General features: G+C 46.7%; 2 protein-coding genes across 3 annotated transcripts in view; both read right to left on the bottom strand.

Annotated features, from left to right (window-relative positions):
• Positions 1–1,045, bottom strand: part of LOC118094366 (integrin alpha-X-like) — a 49,239-nt gene extending 48,194 nt beyond the window's left edge. The window contains exon 1 of the mRNA XM_035134686.3: positions 750–1,045. The gene's annotated coding sequence lies outside the window, so the exon portion shown is untranslated. The remainder of the gene's footprint in view (positions 1–749) is intronic.
• A 1,579-nt stretch (positions 1,046–2,624) lies between these two features.
• On the bottom strand, positions 2,625–19,412 carry TRIM72 (tripartite motif containing 72). Of its 2 annotated transcripts, none has more exons than XM_035134697.3 (7): positions 19,204–19,412; positions 10,962–11,375; positions 9,579–9,674; positions 7,742–7,972; positions 6,497–6,519; positions 4,948–5,066; positions 2,625–3,752 (listed from the first exon to the last, which is right to left on the bottom strand). In XM_035134697.3, exons 1-7 carry the CDS (start codon positions 19,246–19,248, stop codon positions 3,181–3,183), a joined length of 1,500 nt encoding a protein of 499 aa, XP_034990588.3. In that variant the 5' UTR covers positions 19,249–19,412; the 3' UTR covers positions 2,625–3,180. The 2 variants fall into 2 exon arrangements, with proteins under 2 accessions (XP_034990588.3, XP_034990589.3); XM_035134698.3 differs by lacking the exon at positions 19,204–19,412 and adding an exon at positions 14,569–14,688.
• Positions 19,413–19,464: the final 52 nt, after the last annotated feature.

Raw genomic sequence — 19,464 nt, forward strand, 5'->3', positions numbered from 1 at the left:
AGACAGAGGAAGAGCTAGAGTGTTGCAAGAGGCAGATCAGGAAGATAAGTTATTACACCTCGCCCACTTCCCCTCTCCCTATGCTGAGCAAGCTTTGTATCCGGGATCTCTTGGTGCTAGTCTGGCTCTCTGGTGAGCTGCAGAAGGCGTTTCATTTGCAGCAGCTTATCTTGCGCTGATGTCCACAGCAGCAGTGGATGGATTATAGCAGTTTAAGATTGTTATACAGTATTAAGTTAAAAGCTTAAGAATATTGAATCTTGCAATGGATTTGGTATTATGGCTGCTGCGTACACAGCATTTAAAGCTCCTCTCCAAGAATCTTGGGAACTGTAGGTTAATCCTTCACAGAGCTACAATTCATGGAATCATAGAGTTGGAAGGGACCCCGGGGGTCATCTAATCCCACCGCCTGCAATGCAGGAATCTCAAATAAGGCATCCATGACAGATGGTCACCCAATCTCCTTAAGTAAATAATTCAAAGGTACTATAGGATAGTTACATCTCAAAACACACCTTACAACATCCAACCTCTAGTCATGATCACAAACTGATGCCTTATTTAGAATCACAGAATTGGACAGTTGGAAGGGAACCCAAAGGTTTTCTAGTCCAACCCCCTGCAATGTGGGAATCACAGGTAAGAATTCCTGATAGGTGGCCAGCCAATTTCTGTTTAAAAACCTCCAATGAAGGCGAGTCCACCACCTTCTGAGGGAGTCCCTCCCACTGTTGAACAACTCTTACCATCATTCTTCATTCAGAACACTCCAGATGACTCTCCAGCAGTTTCCTAGTCATTTGGGGATATTTGCCTGCAATTTTCCCAAGCAAAAGTTGGGATCAAAGTAGCTTGGCTGTGGGCCATCAAGGGAGATAAGCTGGTCATTTGTTATCCAAACTGGACCTTACCCAGTCACTGTGTATCAGTTGGTGTGTGTGTGTGTGTGTGAGAGAGAGAAATGCAGCATGTGAAATTTACATGTATGTAAATTAGGGATGGAGTGTGGGAGAAAATTGATTCAGTTCACACTTAAAGGTGAAATCACCTAATTTCCAAAGCCATAAATGAAAACACAGCCATCTTTTGAAATTTGTGTTTCTTTGAAGTTTGCAGATCAGTTCTCGTCACGCAATGTGTACAAAAATGCATATAACCTGGGTAAAATGTGAATATTAATGCATATAGCAGTGAAAAGAACACGCAAAAAATACATGTTTATTAGTGGGAAATGCTATGCAAAAATCTGTATCTTCAGAGAAATTTGCACAGAAATGCTGGTGAGTTTTAATGAGGCCCAGGATTCCAATTCTGAGCAATTTGCAATCCCATGTACTGTGGCTTGCAATCCTATGTCTGTCTATTTGGAAATAAGTCCCCCTGGGTCAGTGCCTATGAAGCATGATGGCTATGTTCTCCCTCCACTGTTGGAGGCAGTGTGCCTTTGAACACCTGTTTCTGGGGCTCACAAGTGGGGAGAGTTGCTCTTGTGCTCAAGTCCCACTTGTGGGCTTCCCATAGATATCTGGTCAGCCACTGTGAGGAAACCACTTCGCCCTCCCACTGAAATTGTAATTGCTAGGGATTTTTAACTGCATGCTCATTATTCAAACTACGACTCCAAAGGAAACTTTGTGGGAAGCCATAGCAGTTAATGGGGTATACAGAACAACATCATTTTGCAATGTGTATCTGCTGAGTAGAGAGAGAAAGGGTATTGTGGGTGACTTCATCCTGCAAACATTTTGGAGTTCCTGTTTGTACATATTAGGAACATAGTAAAGTTGTTTTGAAACAAGTAGACAGATCACTATCTACTCATTCTGTGAGAAGTTCCTCTCTTTTAAAAGAAATGCCCCTTCACCTTCCAAAGACAAGATAGTTGTTTTTAAAGACCCTTGAAGGCTGTCACCCATGTTCATGTTTGGTAAGCTGGGTTTTTCACAGTGTTTTTGGAATCTTTCAAGCTTTTATGAACAGAGGTGACAGTGGGATAAAAGGAATGTGTGTTTAACTCACGTGTGTTTGTGTGGATGCTTATAGAAATGCAAAGCGATTCTTCTCTCAAAGCACCTTAGTTACGGAAGTAAGAGATGACCTGACCTGGTAGAAGTGTATAAAATAATGGAGGAAATGGGTAGAGAAAAGCTCTTCTCCCTCTCTCATAACACTAGAACTTGTGGACGTCCAATGAAGCAGAATGTTTGGAAGATTCAGGACAGGCCAAGGGAAGTGTTTCTTAACACAGCGTGTAGTGAAATTACAGAACTTGCTCCTACAAGCTATATTGTTGGATGGCTTTAGAGGAGGATTAGAAGAGAAAGCAACTCATGGCTACTAGATTACTCTACTGTGGGAGGCTGTGTGTTTCTGAATGCCTTGGCCTGATCCAGCAGAGCTCCTCTTACGTTCTTGAGTGTATCAATCAAGGTACAAGCTTGAGCATAGCTGCCAAGTTATCCCCTTTTTACAGGGATTTTCCCTTATGCTGAATAGGCTTCCTCGCGAGAAAAGCGAAAACTTGGCAGCTATGAGCTTGAGACCATTAAAAATGACATTGAGCGCTCAGAAGAAGTAGAAAAAGAAGCAGCAGCATGTAAGGTAAATTGGCACAGGCCTACTTATTTCTTTACACCAATTTATTGTTCCTCCAAGACTCAGGCTTTCAAAAAGAGAAAAGAAAAGAAGGGACTCTTTTTTATTGTGATGGCAGATATAAATGGGTGGATGGAACAGAGGACATGGAGCTTGACTTAAGATGGCTGGTGTTGGGAGAGAGGAAGGGGCACAGCAGGTACTGGACTGGGGTATAGAGCTCTCTAGGGCCACCAGACCCCCATCCCCCAGCCACTGGGAGGTGTGCCCAGGCTCTCATTCATTTCTGAGCATGCAGACGCTGCCCACATTTCCCCCAGTTTTACTTGGGGCAGAGAAGTTGCGTTTGGAAACCAATGAGGCGACTAGGATTCCAGACTTGGTGCCAGATCCCGTGTTTATGCTGAAGTTATGACACTTCCGTTCCAGCAAGCTTATAGCCGGAGGCAATGTGGGTGTCTTTTAGAATGGGCTAGGGATGTGGCTCACACACTTAGGGGACATTGAAAGAGAGGCCATGGCTTGGTGCGTCTATAAAGCTGACTAGATTTGGTGGTGCCGATAACTTCTTCCCATGGTTGACTATGGCCCTTCTGGCTCTGGAGTGTAGATGACCAAGGGTTGGCTGTTCCTGCCCTTATCGTGCCAGCAGACGTCAAAGAAGGGGTAGACAGTCCCCGTGAAGCGCTCGTGGAAGGCAAAGATGGGGACCAGGTTGTCTTCGTCGCTGGCGTTGTAGAAGGCGAGGATGCCGTCATCAAAGCTCAGGTAGACGCCAATGCGGCTGGGCTTCCCCTCCAGCTTCAGCGACTGTGGCTCCTTGTGTTCCACATGGGCCTCGTACGTCTTGCCTTCCTTGCAGCCCACCAGCCAAAAGCCATTGGAGGGGGTGGCGTGGAGCCGGCCCTTGCGCCCTGCCTCGGCCGAGATGAGGCCCAGAGCCCAGCGGGGCTTGTCACTCACAATCACCTCCCAGTAATGCTCGCCCTCCAAGAAGCTCTGGTGCGACACCAGGCAGTTGGACTTATCGAAGCGCTGCGGGTCGTCGCTGCTGACGGCTTGCTTGTGCTCCACGCACTCCACTTGCTTGCCATTCTCGTGAACCACCAGGTTAGCTTGGGCCGTGTCTGGGTCAAAGGTGAGGTTCTCCAAGGCTGGGGAGGAGGAAGAAGGTGAGGTCAGAGGACAGGTGTGACTATGGACATCCAAAGCTGACTAGCAGCGGCTCTCTGGGAGATGCTACCAGAGATTGAACCTGGACCTTCTACATGCCAAGCAGATGTGCTACCACTGAGCCATGACCCTTCCCTTCTTTTTTCTTTTCTTAAGGCAAGGATAGGATTTCCATTCTTTATTTTTGGAACAAAAATACCGGGAGATGGTTGGAAATCATTTTGCTCATTTTAATGTGCTAATTTGCACAATGCAACCACACAGTGATGTTGGTTTTTCGGTTGTGAGGGGAATTTGGTCTTACAGATGCTGCAAGATATATCATTTCCTTTGCATAGTTTTCCTGATCAAAGTCACCCCTCTCAAAGTTGCTATTAGTGCACTTTGATGGAGGGGGGGGAGATGAGCACAATAAATACCTGTCCCCCCTCCTCCTAGTAGCATCAAGGAGGGGAGGCAATGTAGGATAGGGAACAGCAGGGAATGGGACACCACTGCTGTAGGCAGAACTTCAGCCTCCCTTAGCTGCTTTTAGTATTAAAAAGTCAAAGGGTGTCCAGTCATGGCACTCTTGATTCACTCCTAAGATTTCTGGTGCTTCAAGGGTAAAGCTATAGTGTCCTGCTGAGTCCCTTTCTCCTTTCACTGATTGGCTAATGTAGAAACCAATGAATGTATGCAGATTTACTGCATTTGCATAATTTATCAGAGCTGCAGGTATCAGCTTCCCCAGGTGTGGAATATGGGTTAGGTACAGGTAAAGGGACCCCTGACCGTTAGGTCCAGTCCTGGACGACTCTGGGGTTGCGGCACTCATCTTGCTTTACTGGGAGCCGGCGTACAGCTTCCGGGTCATGTGGCCAGCATGACTAAGCTGCTTCTGGTGAACCAGAGCAGTGCACAGAAACGCCGTTTACCTTCCCGCCAGAGTGGTACCTATTTATCTACTTGCACTTTGACGTGCTTTCGAACTGCTAGGTTAGCAGGAGCAGGGACCGAGCAACGGGAGCTCAACCCGTCGTGGGGATTCGAACTGCCGACCTTCTGATCGGCAAGCCCTAGGCTCCACCAGTGTCCCGTGGAATATGGGTTACCTGGATGCAATTTTTAAAAAAACCTTGTTCAGAAAAGAACACATAGCCTTGTCCAATAGCTCCTCCCTCCTTGGATCTCTACCTGGCATGAGTGCACGGAACATCTTCCTCCAGACTTGGAACTTGAACTCATCTGAAATGATGGGGAGTTGGATGTCCATGCGAGCAATTGGAGGGGACTCTCCAAGAATCCTCTGCAATCTACAGAAAGGAAAAGTAGGTGTGCAGTGGGGGGGGGGGACAGAAATCCAAATTGCTGCCACCCCCACCTCCAGAAATTCAAGGGCATCGTTTCTCCTCTAAACTTTCACACTGCTATTTTAAAGCTCTGTACCAGTGGTTCCCAAATCCCTCCCCGCCATGGACCACTTGAAACTTGCTGAGAGTCTTGGCAGATGACTAAGTGATTCGTCTGCTTGCTGTAGCAACTGTAATGTGCTGTGCTCAGTGCTGTATGATTTTTAATTGTATCTTAATTGCTTCTTTTATTTCACGTATTGTATTGCAATTTGAATTCCACAGAATTCAAATTGTAAGTGTACTTCACACACATACAGTACTGAGGACCACCTGAATGAAGCTTGTGGACCACTGATGGTCCATGGATCACAGTTTGGCAATCCTGCTCTGCTCTGCACAGTTCCAAATTCTGAAGATTTTTGGCAGTGGAAAGAGCATCCCTAAAGGCTGGTCCTTATGTAGCCAAAACAGCCCCACCCATGCAGACAAGGACAGACAAAGGTTTGCAGAAGTACAAATAAATATAAGTAAAGAAATAGCCAAGAAAGGAAAGGCCCCCCCCCCAAAACAACCAAATGAGGACTGAGCATTCTCACTGGGCACAGAATGCTGGCAGTCTCTCTCTCTCTCTCTCTCTCTCTCTCTCTCTCTCTCTCTCTCTCTCTCTCTCTCTCATGTGTTTTAAACTGAGGGTAAGGGAAATGAAACATTTTTGAAGATAGCAGAGCTGGGGGGTTGGCTGGCATCCTGATCAAGCACATTCCACACTGCATTCCATTATAATGCAGGTTCCAACATAGTATGAAAGTAAAACAAGTGTGATGCAAAAGAAACCCCGTCATATTGAGGATCAAATTGAACTAGAATGATGTTCCAATTATTGGAAAGCGCCTGAATGTGCTTACATCAAGAAAAAGCAGGGCTTTTTTTTTTTCCTGCAGCACCTCTCAGGTGGGCACCATTGCCATTCTGAGAGAACAAGGGAAGTGTTCGTGGTGAGTTCCAGCACCTCTTTTTCTAGAAGAAAAAGGGTGAGTTCTTGTTGCTGTTGTAAAGAGCGGCATGGCGAAAGGTGACTGACTTAATACAAAGCTTGGCGCTCTCTCTGTTCCCTGCCTTTATTTATCTACCATTTCTTAACAAAGATTTATAAGCCACTTAATGAACACTGCGACTTATCTGCACAAGAGCAGTCATTGGCATTTCAGGGATGGAATATTTCTGAATGGCTTTTGATCTTAACATAGGAACAGAGGTCCAAGGAGGTCTAGAAGAAGGTTACATAGGTGAGGTGGAGGTCTTGTGCTGCTCATGAGGAGGTGGGTGAGGGCAGGGCAGGGTCAGGTCAAGGTTAGGCAGAGCTCAGGGTTTAGAAAGGGACAGCTGCTCACCTGCTGGCCACCATACAGTATTTCTGCAGAGAATAGGCAGGGAAAAGAAAGAGCTTAGATTAGAATAATAGGAAGCAACTGCTATGCCCTATACCAGTAGGTCTCAACTTTCTTTCCCCCATGGACCACTTGAAAATTGCTTGAAAAGTCTTGGCAGAGCATTAAATGATTTTTTTTCTGCCTTCTGTAGCAATCACAATGTGCTGTGCTAGGCACTGTATGGTTTTTAATTGTATTTTTCTATTGCTGCTTCATTTCTTACATTATATTACATTATATTATATTACATTACATTACATTATATTAAGGAAATAAAATATAAGAAAAGAAAGCAGCAATAAAAGCACAATGAAAAATCAGCAATGTTTTAATTTCTTTTTATTTATTTAATACAATTTTTATATACCATGTAAAACAAAACATTAAAATCCTCAATCATGTGAGGATGGGTGTATTTCAGGGAGAAGTCATAGGGGGGGGAAAGATAAAATGGGTAACTGAGGGTTCTAGGATGGGGGTGGGGAGTTCTGTGTTTTGGAACTATGAATTATGTAACCCACAAAACCTTTATGCCTTTCCCACAAGCCCCAATGGTTCAAGTTTCCTGTTCTAAACATGATACCGGCTAGGATTTCAGATAGAGACTCTGGATGACTTGTGGGAAGTGGCAGAATGAGATGCTGCTTGGTTGCTATTCCAACATTTTTAATTGTAGTCTTGGGTTGAAATGGGGAGCGGTTTCGTTCCTCTAAACTGGAGGTCATATAAAACTGGGGAGCGTAAGGGAGGATTCTGCAAATGCTACAAAGGGGTCACAATGTGATGTTCGAGAGCAGTCTTGATGATCCGGAGTATTGGATCAAATAAAAGTGGACAAGGAAAAGAACAGCCAATTGCATAAGCAGTGTAGGAACTGCATATACCGTATTGGCCCGAATATAAGCCACACCCGCAAATAAGCCACACCTTTAAAACTCAAAGGGGGGGGGGAAAGACAATACTCGAATATAAGCTGCTCCCTTAAAATTTCGCAAATGTAGAAGAAAATCCTACAGTGATATCGTAAAAGCCAATTTTTGTAAGGTCGTGAATTTAAGCTTCACTTTAACTTTTCAGGGTCGAAATTTGGAAAAAAAAGTGAGGCTTATATTCAGGCTAATACGGTATGTAGTGACTCATTAGCACTATGACCAAAAATTAGAAAAAAGACAGGGATGAGGACCTTGTAGCCATGAAGAGCCTCACCCTGAGAAACTCCGTCTGTGGTTCTTCTTGCACCTCTCTCAGCACGACCTCCATCTGCCTGAGCTGGTCCAGGTAGCGATTCATGGTCTTGCTCTCGTTTTGCAAGGCGTCTGTGGCCTGCTGCTGCACCCGCTCTGCCTCCCGGCCCAGAGAGGTCTCCAGCGCCCCCAGGAAGGCTCGCATCACCCCCAGCTGTTCGGACACTTGATGCTTGAAGCGAGACACCGTCTCCTGGGAAAGGAGAGAGCGGGCTCCTAGGATCACTTCTGCGCTTTGTGCCCTAGTCTTTGGCATTCTCTTCCCACCAGATAGCAACCTCCGTTTTATCTTGGGTTCTCGCTCAGCCTCAGCATTTGTGTCATTCTTTCCCAGCATCCTCTTCGGCATGAAATGAAACCCCACCCAGCCTCCCTTGCAAATGCCTTGGTGTTTAGGTTAGCTGTTGAGGTGGTAGTTTACTCAGGAGGAGAATGAGCTGTGAAGACTTAAATGTCTTAATTAATAAATATATTTAAGGCTGTGTACAACCTAGCCAACCTAGCAGTTCGAAAGCACGTCAAAGTGCAAGTAGATGAATAGGTACCGCTCCAAGCGGGAAGGTAAACAGCGTTTCTGTGCACTGCTCTGGTTCTCCAGATGCAGCTTAGTCATGCTGGCCACATGACCCGGAAGCTTTTATGCTGGCCCCGAAGCAGATGGAAGCCATTGCCGGATTCTGAAAGTCACTAGGTGCTCATGTTTTCTGCTATCTCTGCACTGTAAATAGTATGCACAATAAAAGACAGCACAGACTGGAGCGTCTTTACTCAAGAGTAGCCGCAACAACCCCCTGACAGCAATCTGGCAATGGCTTCCGTCTGCTTCGGGGCCAGCATAAAAGCCTGGGCACCCCGAAACGACGCCCCTTAGCCCTACTTGTGGCCGTGCGCCTCAATTCGGGTGCCGGAAGGAGAGGTCTCCTCTCTTGCTGGCTGGGGCAGCGCCTCATCCGCTGTCCCTCTACCAGAGCGGTGCCAAGGCTCTGATGCGTCTCTGAGCCCTTCCTGCCCGCTCTGTTCCCCAGAGCGTAGCCAGGGCTCGGAAGCCTCACTGAGCCCTCCCTCCATTCCGCTCCATTCCTCATTCCCTCCTCCTGACTCGCTGCTCGGGCTATTGCTGGGCAAAGTGCTGGTCAGGATGACGGGGGGAGGCTCCCTGTAGGGAGTCCCCCTGACAGTAACAATCACTTTTCTAGCTTCTAGCTGAAAGTGTATGTCACATTTTGGTCTGATGTGCAAAAAAAGCAAGTTCTGAACCTTATCAAATGCCTCCCCCCCCCCCCGGCAAGTGTCTAAGTTAGAGGCCTCCTTTGAGTTTGGAGCTCAGGTCAAATGACGCTCCTGCTCTTCTCCTCTGATTGGCCCTCTCTGTGAGGAGGAGATGGGGATCTCCCACAGACAAGGCCGGCACAAGGCATCTTGCTGCCTGCGGCAAAGGACAATATGGTGGCCATCCCTTCCACATACAGACGATAACTGGTCTGTCAGCTGAATATTACGCCAACCCTAACAATGGGAGAACACCTTCCAGAGCAACTGAGGGCAGCAGGCGAGTTAGTGGCTGTAGAACATGCCATGAGGTACACATATCTCAATCTAAGCACCTGCTGCCTCAGGCACTTGCCTCACTCTGCCCAATGATGCGGCCGGCCCCAGCCACAGAAAATTATTGGGACTTCTACGGAAATACAAATCTCAAGATTCTTTGTGGGGAAGCTATGTTAGTTAACCCTGTAAAGAACAACCCCCCTGCGGTATGTTTGTAGATTAAATGTGTCCTTGCAGATAACGTCACTCACCTCCACTTCTGCTATTTGCCGATTCAGGAGGGCAATTGTCTTCTCCTTGCGGACTTGGGCCTCTTGCAACTGGACTTGTTGCTGAGGAAGCTGCTTCTAAAATTACACCAAGAAAAGAAAAGAGGGGAATAAGGCATGTGGGTCTAATCCAGAGAGGAAACCACTACTATATCTATCATTTAAAACAAATAGTTATTTAGCTGGATTTCTTTCTCCCACCCTGGTTACAAACCTGAGAACTCAGGGTGGATCAGGTGAGTAAACCTCACAGGTTGTAGCCAATGCTAGATTGACTCAGACCCTTTGATGTTAATGGGTGTGGTTGCAATTTATTCATTTCACTGGGTCTGCTCTGAGCAGGACTAGCATGAGATGCAAACCCCACATTTGGGATAAAATTCCCATTCAAAACACAAAAATACAGGTCTTAGTTCAGGTACAGAAAATATGCTTTGCATATCTAGCTCAAATCCCTGGCATCTCCAATAGGGCTGGGAAAGATTTCTGTCCAGTTGGGTAGCAAATATGGTGCTCTCTAGATCAGGCATCCCCAAACTTCGGCCCTCCAGATGTTTTGGACTACAATTCCCATCTTCCCCGACCACTGGTCCTGTTAGCTAGGGATCATGGGAGTTGTAGGCCAAAACATCTGGAGCGCCACAGATTGGGGATGCCTGCTCTAGATGGTGCTGAACTACAACTCCCATCATCCCTGAACATGCAGGCTGAGTCTGATGTGACAACATCTGGAGGGCACCATGTTGGTTAGATCAGGGGGTTTCAGCCCTGGGCCTTCAGGTGTTGGTCTACAACTCCCATAATCCTCAGACAGCTTAACTAATGTACAAGGATGATGGGTGTTGTAGTCCAACATCTGCAGAGCATAGGAGAGTTTTGCCACATGATACAGACTCTCCAATTGTCCCTAGTTTCCAGGTGTGTCCCTGATTTAGAGAAGCCATCCTAGTTTCTGATTTGATCCTGGAATATCCCACTTTTCCTTAGGATGTCCCTATTTTCATTGAAGAAATGTTGGAGGGTCTGGAGTTATCTGACCCCCTAAGCCGCCTGAAGGCAATCCTGTATAGGTTTTTTTTTTTTTACGTTTAATGTTTTATTCTGTTTTTTATTTGTTGGAAGCTGCCCAGAGTGGCTGGGGCATCCCAGTAAGATGTGTTGGGTATAAATAGTAAAATTATCATTATGGAATGGGACACATCCCTATTTTCATCAGAGAAATGTTGGAGGGTGTGCATGATATACTGCTCAGTTTAAACTGGGCAGTCGTCTGAGGTAAATATATGAGGTTTGTCCACTGGAGCGATTTACAAGACCACGTAAGTTTGGTGCCAGATAGGAAGGCCTTCAAAAACTGATACCTACCTTCATCCTCTGGTGGGCCTCAGCTGCAGTGATGATGTTGTGTCCTTTGTGTTTGCCCAGGGAAGCGCACACCCCACAGATGACCTGCCGGTCCTGCTCGCAGTACACGCTCAGGGGGTCAAGGTGCTCCTCGCAGTGGTCTCGGGGCACCTGCCGGAAGCTCTCCACCAGGTGCTCCATCTGTGTGTTGATGCACAGCTGTTCCACCTTGGTGATGGCCTGGCAGGTGGGGCACCCTGTGGTCTTGCCATCTTCTTCCTTGGGCACCTTGGACAAGCAATCCTGGCAGAAGGTGTGGCCGCATTCTGCTGTCACGGGAGACTGGAAGAGCTTGAGGCAGATGGGGCAGCTGAGGTCCTGGTGCATGCCCTGAATGAGAGGCTTCTTCGACATGGTGGCGGAAAGAGCAGGAACCTGGGGGCCAAAAGAGCTGGTACCTGAGATTTTGAACCCATATTCTGTTTTTATTTTGCTTAACCACACACATATCAGACCGCCAGTGCCTCCTTATTCCCTGCACTAGGGCAGGCACCCACCAGAAATTGGAAATACACTATTGCCACCACCATTTATTATTTATCTATTGCATTTGTTCCATTTATATCTCAGCTTTTCGCTCAAGGTGGCACATATGGTTCTTGCCTTCTTCATCAAATCCCTAGGACAACCTTGTGAGGTAGTTTAGGCTGAGACCCAGTGACCCTCTGGCCCAAGGTCACCCTGTGAGCTTCATGGCAGAGTGCGGAATTTGAACCTTGGTCTTTCCCAGGTCCTAGTCCAACGCTTTAACCACTGTACAGTACCACACTGACTCGTTTAGAATTGTTACTGTAACATCACAGTTCTTTTAGGCCGGAGAAGCTTCCGTACAGACGCTGAGGGGAGACTGAGGAAGAGACAGGGGAGATTCTGGTGAGAGTTGGTTACAGGCCGGAGAGACTGTGGAGATTATAGTGGTGAGGAAAGCATAAAGGATCAGCCAGAGAAGACTGCAATGCATCTTCCTCAACCAGAGTATGCAACCTCTACTTCTCAGAGGCTTCCCAGAGTTCCCTGGGAAGAGGGATTTGATTGTTAAACCGCTCTGAGAGTTGTAGCTCTGTGAGGGGAATGGGGGCCTCCTAACAACTCTCAGCACCCTTAACAAACCACTGCTCCCAGGATCCTTTGGAGGAACTGCTTAAAGTGGTATCATAATGCTTTAAATGTGTGAATGTGACCTTAGTCCAGGCATCCCCAAACTTCGGCCCTCCAGATGTTTTGGACTACAATTCCAATCATCCCTGACCACTGGTCCTGTTAGCTAGGGATCATGGGAGTTGTAGGCCAAACAACAACAACAATTTATTATTTGTAACCCGCCCATCTAGCTGGGTTTCCCCAGCCACTCTGGGCGGCTTCCAACAAAAAAAATAAAATACATTAAAATGTCACACATTAAAAACTTCCCCGAACAGGGCTGCCTTCAGATGTCTTCTAAATGTCAGGTAGTTATTTATCTGGAGGGCCGCAGTTTGGTGATGCCTGACTTAGTCAATGTTTCTCAAGCTTGGATCCTCAGCTGTTGTTGGACTACAACTCCCATCATTCCTGACATGCTAGCGAGGGATGATGGGAGTTGTAGTCCAGCAACAGTTTGGGACCCAACTTTGAGAAGCAGTGTGTGAATTTGTGGGAGAAGCGCATTTCAACCCATGCTCTCCCTGATTCACAGCTCAGTCTCTTAGCAACTGTCCTGCATAATAAAGGCACTCAAAGCTGGTGCCTTTCTCAAAGTGGGAATCCCAGGCTTGTTGCTCAATTGCAGACGACTAGTGCAGTTCTTGTGAGCAAGCAACCCGTGATTTCCTTGCTTTCGCCACCTCCTCCTCCCAGGCCCCGTCCTACTCAGGGCTGACTCAGGCTGAACTATCGCAAGCAGGAGAGGAATGTGATCCCCGCAAAGCAGCTGCTGGATAATCTACAGGCCAAGCTGACAAATGCCCTATAAATAGTTCAGAAGGGGAAACTGGCATGGTAACTGGAGCCCTGCTCTGCCTTGTGGTATATTCTTGCATTTCCCGATAAACTGCTTGGCGTCCATGATGCTGGTTGTTGCACTGCTCCGGGCTGCATGGAACTGTAAATTCAGATCTAGACAATGTAGTTTACATCTGCAGTCTTCAATTTTATCGCCTTTGTGATCGGCTTTTATTTTTATCCTGCCTTTCGTCTAAGGAACATGGGCAGCACACACTGGTCTCTTTCTCTTTGCCCCTTCTCAAGTTTATCAGAACAAGCTGCGTTGTGGGTTAGGCTGAGAGATTGACGTTGATTAGGCCAAAGTCACCCAGTGATGACCTTGGGCATTAAGCAGGGATTTGAATTCAAGGCTTCCTGGATCTCTGCTAAATTCTCCACACTGCCTCTCAATGATGGATGCAGGAGAAATGCAGTTGGGTTGGCATTTTAATGCGTGGCTGCCTAACCCACATTTCCTGAAACAATGCATGGACACAGCTAACCAATGAAAGGTGCACTTCTTCAACTTTTCCAACGCAGTTCTCCAATCATAATTGCATTGCAAGTGTGTAGGTAAAGGTGCACATCAGGGAGAGGTGTGCATAAACATGCATATATTGGTGAAAATAACACATATAAATGCATTATATGAGGGGGGAGGAAATGCATTTTAGTAAAAACATCCTAATGAACTTTCATGATAAGCTAATTCTAGAGGGCAATAGAGAAAATACGCATTTCACTTTTCAAAGGAATTCGGGCAAAGTTGGATTCAGCGGATTAACCGTCCTAAGCCTTGAAAAGTAGAGAGATCTGAAAGAGGAAGTGGAGAAGAGTAACACTCTTCCTCCTGCGGCTCTGTGAACTTTTCAAGGGAGGAAAAAAGGAACCACCTCCTCATGACAAAGGAGCCAGTGAACGGGTTATGCGACCAGAGGCTTTGTGGGCACCAGGGGGAGAATTCAATGGCATCGCTGTGCCCACGGGCACCATGTTGGCAACCCCTGCTCTATCACATCCCTGAAAGTGGCACTTTTGGGGTGTTATCTTAGCCTTTCAAGGGATGCAAGAAGCCCACTAAAAGCCTTATCTAGATTTCCCAAGGATCAAGCATCAGATCCACCTTTAAGGTAAAGACGTTCCAGCTTCAGAGTCCTTTCGAAATTATATTGTAACTCTCCATACTGTGCCTTTCCACCTAGAACCACCTGGCTCATCTGATCTCCTTTTACAGAACAACCTGCAGCATCCACCTCGCCTTTAATTTATGCTTGCAGTGGAGGCCCAGCAATAAATTCAAAAATGGGCATGAATGCCGGACAGGTGCTTGCTGGCTGCAAAGAATGGGGACTGTGCTGCCCAAGGCTTTCGTCTTATCTGCTATGCTCAACTGGGCAACATTTGGACATTCCTCCCCTCCGTCACTCCCTCTCCCACATTTGAAGAACCTGGAATACCCACCGGATTATTTTTTTAATTAAAAATTATCTGTTTAACCAACCCTTAAATAAAAGGCCAGCCCGATCCTCTAGCTTTTTGGGATGTATCTGGAACATAGTTAAAGGCATGAAGTTAGAATCGGAAGAGAAAGAAAGAAAGATCTTACTAGGACAGACGAGGGTTCAAGAGAGGCAGCAGCGTCCAGAGAGGGAACAGCAAGAGATCAGAAAGGCAGCAAGGAGACGCTAACCATCCCGGGACGGGCACAGAAGCCAAGTGAATGACCCTTGGTCCTGCCTCGCTTCTAACTATATATAGCTCTGTAGTGCACCGTACTTCTGGGAAGGCTGGGATGCCATCCCATGTCGTGGGGAGGAAGAGGCGGCTGGTGTGTAGGAGGATTCCTCCCCCTCACCAAAGATGCCACTCAAGTGGCCCAAGAATATTTATTCCTTCATGCAGCCTTCTTTGCAGAGTCAAGGGCGCCTCCTAGAGGCGAATGCTGGACATTGTTGCATAAAATACATAACTCTCTGCTTGTTCCTATGGGGGGGGGGGCGGGCAAGGGACAGCCCCTTGGTTGCATTCTTGAGTGCTTGGAGCAGCTGAAGGCTGGGGAGAAGAAAAGTAGAAGCTCTAGAGTTTCCTAGCAAAGGATGCTGCAGACTGACAGACAACGTGACCATTAGATTTGGCATTTGGGGGTTTTCGCGAATAGGCAGAGGTGGGAGATGAAGCTGGATCTTCTGAGTGAGTCATGGATTGGGTGGTATTTGGCCTGAAATTTGGGTACAGGAGGTGATCAGATGGTGAAATTGCACCATAACTGTATATCATGTATATCATGGTATCTGAAGAAGTGTGCTCACACCAATGACAAACTTAGTTGGTCTCTAAGGTGCTAAGGGACGCAGGTGGCGCTGCGGGTTAAACCACAGAGCCTAGGGCTTGCCAATCAGAAGGTCGGCAGATCGAATCCCCGCGACGGGGTGAGCTCCCGTTGCTCGGTCCCAGCTCCTGCCAACCTAGCAGTTCTAAAGCATGTCAAAGTGCAAGTAGATAAATAGGTACCGCTACAGCAGGAAGGTAAACGGCGTTTCTGTGCGCTGCTCTGGTTCGCCAGAAGCGGCTTTGTCATGCTTGGCCACATGACCTGGAAGCTGTATGCCGGCTCCCTTAGCCAATAATGCGAGATGAGCGCCACAACCCCAGAGTTGGTCACGACTGGACCTAATGGTTACTTTTAAGGTGCTACTGGAAGGGATTTTATTTTATTTTGGCTCGGCTACAGCAGACCAACACGCTAACCTACCTGTAACTATAACTATATCAGGATGGGGTTGTTTTTTTTTTCTGGTCCTGTGGTGTGGAAGAACACACCTGTCAATCACACAATATCATTATGATTGGCAGGTGTGTTGTCTCACCCACCTGTCAAAATCTCAGACGTATAGCTCCCATGCTTTGGAACTGCAGCACAAGAGGCCTTGCCAACCTGACGGTTGGAAAGCCAGTTTGTGTTGCTCCTTTCAACCTCTGATTCTGGTGGCTTCAGAAAAGAAGCTCTGAGGGAGAAATTGCTTCCAATGGATGGAAACTGCTCCCTGCCGACTTGAGAATGGTGCCTGCCTATCAACCATCCACTGATGGGCAGTTGGGAGTGGGCCGTGCTCCAGCAAAGGGTCAGTCGGGAAGCCACTTTAAGGCCTGGATTTTTCCCTTGAAGCCCTGCCCTTACCTGCCCCACATGTGACATAACATATGACATCAGTGGCTTCCCAAAGCAGCCTGGTGAGCCAAGTTTGGAGATTCCCTGCCCCTACTGTATCACTTCAGACTGAAAATGGAGGCCCAGGTGTGTTCTGATCCAGGTTTGCCAGGGAGAAAAGATTCCAGCCCAGGCATCACCCTGGCTTCTCTGTTGCACTGCCTGCAATCTGAAGTGGTACAGCACTGACCCAATTTTACGTGATCGCCCCCTCCCCCAAGGAGCTTACAACAAGCCTGCGAGAAAAGTTAGGAAGAGTGGTGTCTTAGTAGTTGCGGTCCAAGCTTCAGGTCTAGCAAGGAACCTTTGAAGGAATGGGGCAGTGACCCTGAGCCTTAAATCTGAAAGCACCTCTCCCTCTCAACTGGTGACTAACTCCCCAGCTCTGTTTGGTATCATAGGCCAGGGACGTCCAACTCCCAATAGACTGTGATCTACTCACAGTGTAAAAAAAACCCCAAGACTGGCAGTGATCTACCCATTTTCGTTGGATGGATCAAAGTCGTTGAGCTTTTTTTGGGAAGCCAAGGTGGTTGAGCTTTTTTTTAGGAAGCAAATGAATGAATGGAACTGAATGTATGAATGAATGGAACTGAATGAACATTGTGATATACACAGAACATAATCAAAAGTTGATTATATAAAACACAGTTGAGGGTCCTGAATCCCCAGTCTGATAGTGGAACTTAATCTGATGGCCCACTTTTTTGCTAGGAAGCCAAAGTTGCTGAGCTTTTTTAGGAAAGGCAACGGTCTTGAGTTTTCTTGGGGAAGCCAAAGCTGTAGAGCTTTTTTGGGGGGGAGTAGATCACTGAGTGGCCAGGGATCTACCAGGAACACCCCGTGATCTACCAGATCACGATCTACCTGTTGGACATGCCTGCATAGGCTATATGCGGCCTCCCATGCTGTCACCCAACTGCAAACTTTGTCAAGCTGTTCCCTTGAAGCAGCCCTACAGAGGCACCTAGTGGCTGACTTGCAGGGCCTCCTCACTTCCTGGCTGGGTTTGTTTCTAGATGGCCTGTTCTGGATGCATGCATAATGATTTGTTTGCTGGGCGATTGGATGGTGTTGGCTACTGACTGAGCATTGGCTTCTGATTTGTTTCTGGGGAGGTTAGATGACTTTGCATCCAAGTAAGTGCTATCCCACACTTTCCAGCGCATTTCCCCTTCACTTTCCTTATCACAAAAAGTCTGATCTTTGGAGGAAGCAGATTGATTGCAAAGGACCTCCCAGTCAACTGTCCTTGCACAACTTGAAATTGCTGATATGGGATTGCATGCCACCCAAAAATAGCAACAGCCTGGAAGCACCCTGAGTCGGCAGCATTCCCCTATTAGCCTGGCTTCCAGGAAACGTTTGCACAAAGATGACTCCAGAGCATCGCCAAGAGGTATGTCAGTGAAATACCGGTATTAGGTTTGAAGAAACAAAACATCTGCTCAAAGGGGCAAAAACCATGAGATCACTGGATGGAAGAATGGGTTTAACTCCAACTGCTTTTAGAATGTTTTTTTAAAAAAAACTTTTATCTTTTTTGATTGTTTAAAATTGTAATTGCTTTTAGAACGCTTTAACTGTTTTATAATGTTTGGTTTTTAAATTGTGTACCTGCTGTCCTGGGCTCCTTGGGGAAGAAGGGCAGGATATAAATTCAATTAATAATAATAATAATAAATATTAGTATCAGGCAGTCAAACATTCTGTTCAAATGGGTGATATACTTGGTTCAGATAAACAAAAGATCTGTTCAAAGGGGCCTGACCAATCACTCACCTGGTTCAGCATTTTCCATAGGGAAAGCCGTTACAGGAATAGCAACAAGGATCTGGAGTCGCCTTAAAGAGGAGTTAAGGGGTTTTCATCATCATATTTATTCATTATGGCATAAGCTTTCATGGGTCCACTTCATCAGATGAATGAAGCATTAACCTCAGTTCACAGGAGTACATGTGCAATGTGCATGCAGGTGGAAAAGTGGAGTTAAGTGCCAATGAAATGCAAAAAGTAGAGACCTGTAGCAATTCAACCAGAGGTGGGTTTGCCATTCCTGAATCAATGCTATGAAGAATAGGACCAGTGACCATTTACAATTCCTCTCTTGGAGAAAGGCAGTTTTCAAGTCACCAGCATACTGGAATGTTCTTCTACTGGTATGTGAATATTTCTGAATGTTTATACTGCCAGATGTGTGTTCCTTTGCAGTCCAGCAAGGTAGGACTTTGAGGCAGATGCCCAGGAACCCATTGCAGTGGAATGACCAGGAGGGACCCCAAAAGCAGCAGGCCTGGCTTGCCACATTTTTAAGTCCATGCAATGATACCCTTTGCCATATCAAGTGATCCCCTGCCCCCCGATAATATTAGGCCCAGCTTCCAACGTTACCTACCTGCACCATGGTTACCTACCATCACCTGAGCAATCCCACATTATGTGCGAGGTTCCACCTCCTTCCATAGCTGCCAAGTTATCCCTTTTTTTAAGGGATTTTCCCTTATGCTGAATAGGCTTCCTGGCGAGAAAAGGGAAAACTTGGCAGCTATGCCTCCTTCCAAAAAGGAAACTAGCCAGGATTCGGACCTGGTAGGACTGGGAAAGGAGGCTAAAGGCAGCTTGCTAGGGGCAGCACTACCTCCATCTGGCCACTGGAGGGCACTCCTGTATAAGTAATCACTACGGTACTATGCACCTGCTGATAAGCATCAAAAACTCAGTACAGTACCAAAGGTTGCTTCACATGAAAAATAAAAGCATTTTCCTCATTGTATGCATAAAAAAATTACAAAGTTCACTGAGCTTATCCTTCAGATTTCTGTTTAAGCAAAAGGATCGTGGTTAGAGCTTTTGAAATCTTTCTGCCAGCCGGTGTGAGCTCCCTTCAGCTATGTGATCTTTTGTGAGATCCACCCCATCTAAAAACCTCTGAAAGAAGCCCTGTAATTATAGCCTCTGGCGCCGCATTTCTCCTACACAAGAATTCAAAATGCTTTACTTAATTAAGTTGGAACATCTTTTTTAATGGCTCACCTGCTTGCTAGCCAAGACAGCCTGCAGGACGCAAATGAACCCCATAATTCCTAAGTCAAGCACACCAAAGTTTCTTAGGTCTTTTTAAACCAGGGGGTGGCTCGGTCCGCCTCCTCCGGCGGCTATTGAAAAACAGGCTAGCCCCACCGAACAGCTCATCTCAATTTAGCTAGCAGGAGTCACGTGTTGCAAACAAAAAACAAATAAAACCCGAGCACTTCCGCTCTTGCTGAACCGCAGGATCGCGAAAGGCAGAAGCGA

This window comes from Zootoca vivipara, chromosome 12, assembly GCF_965207765.1.
Source record: "Zootoca vivipara chromosome 12, rZooViv2.hap1.1, whole genome shotgun sequence".
Classification (NCBI taxonomy): Eukaryota; Metazoa; Chordata; class Lepidosauria; order Squamata; family Lacertidae; genus Zootoca; species Zootoca vivipara.

What these genes read in the sequence shown, in the direction of transcription:
- TRIM72 (XM_035134697.3), bottom strand. Translation starts at nt 19,248, where the DNA reads ATGGGGTTCATTTGCGTCCTGCAGGCTGTCTTGGCTAGCAAGCAG. An exon ending in TACTGTATGGTGGCCAGCAG is followed by an intron (nt 5,067 to 6,496) that starts GTGAGCAGCTGT and finishes TCCTTTCTGTAG; the next exon opens with ATTGCAGAGGATTCTTGGAG. An exon ending in GTTCCGTGCACTCATGCCAG is followed by an intron (nt 3,753 to 4,947) that starts GTAGAGATCCAA and finishes CCTCCTCCCCAG; the next exon opens with CCTTGGAGAACCTCACCTTT.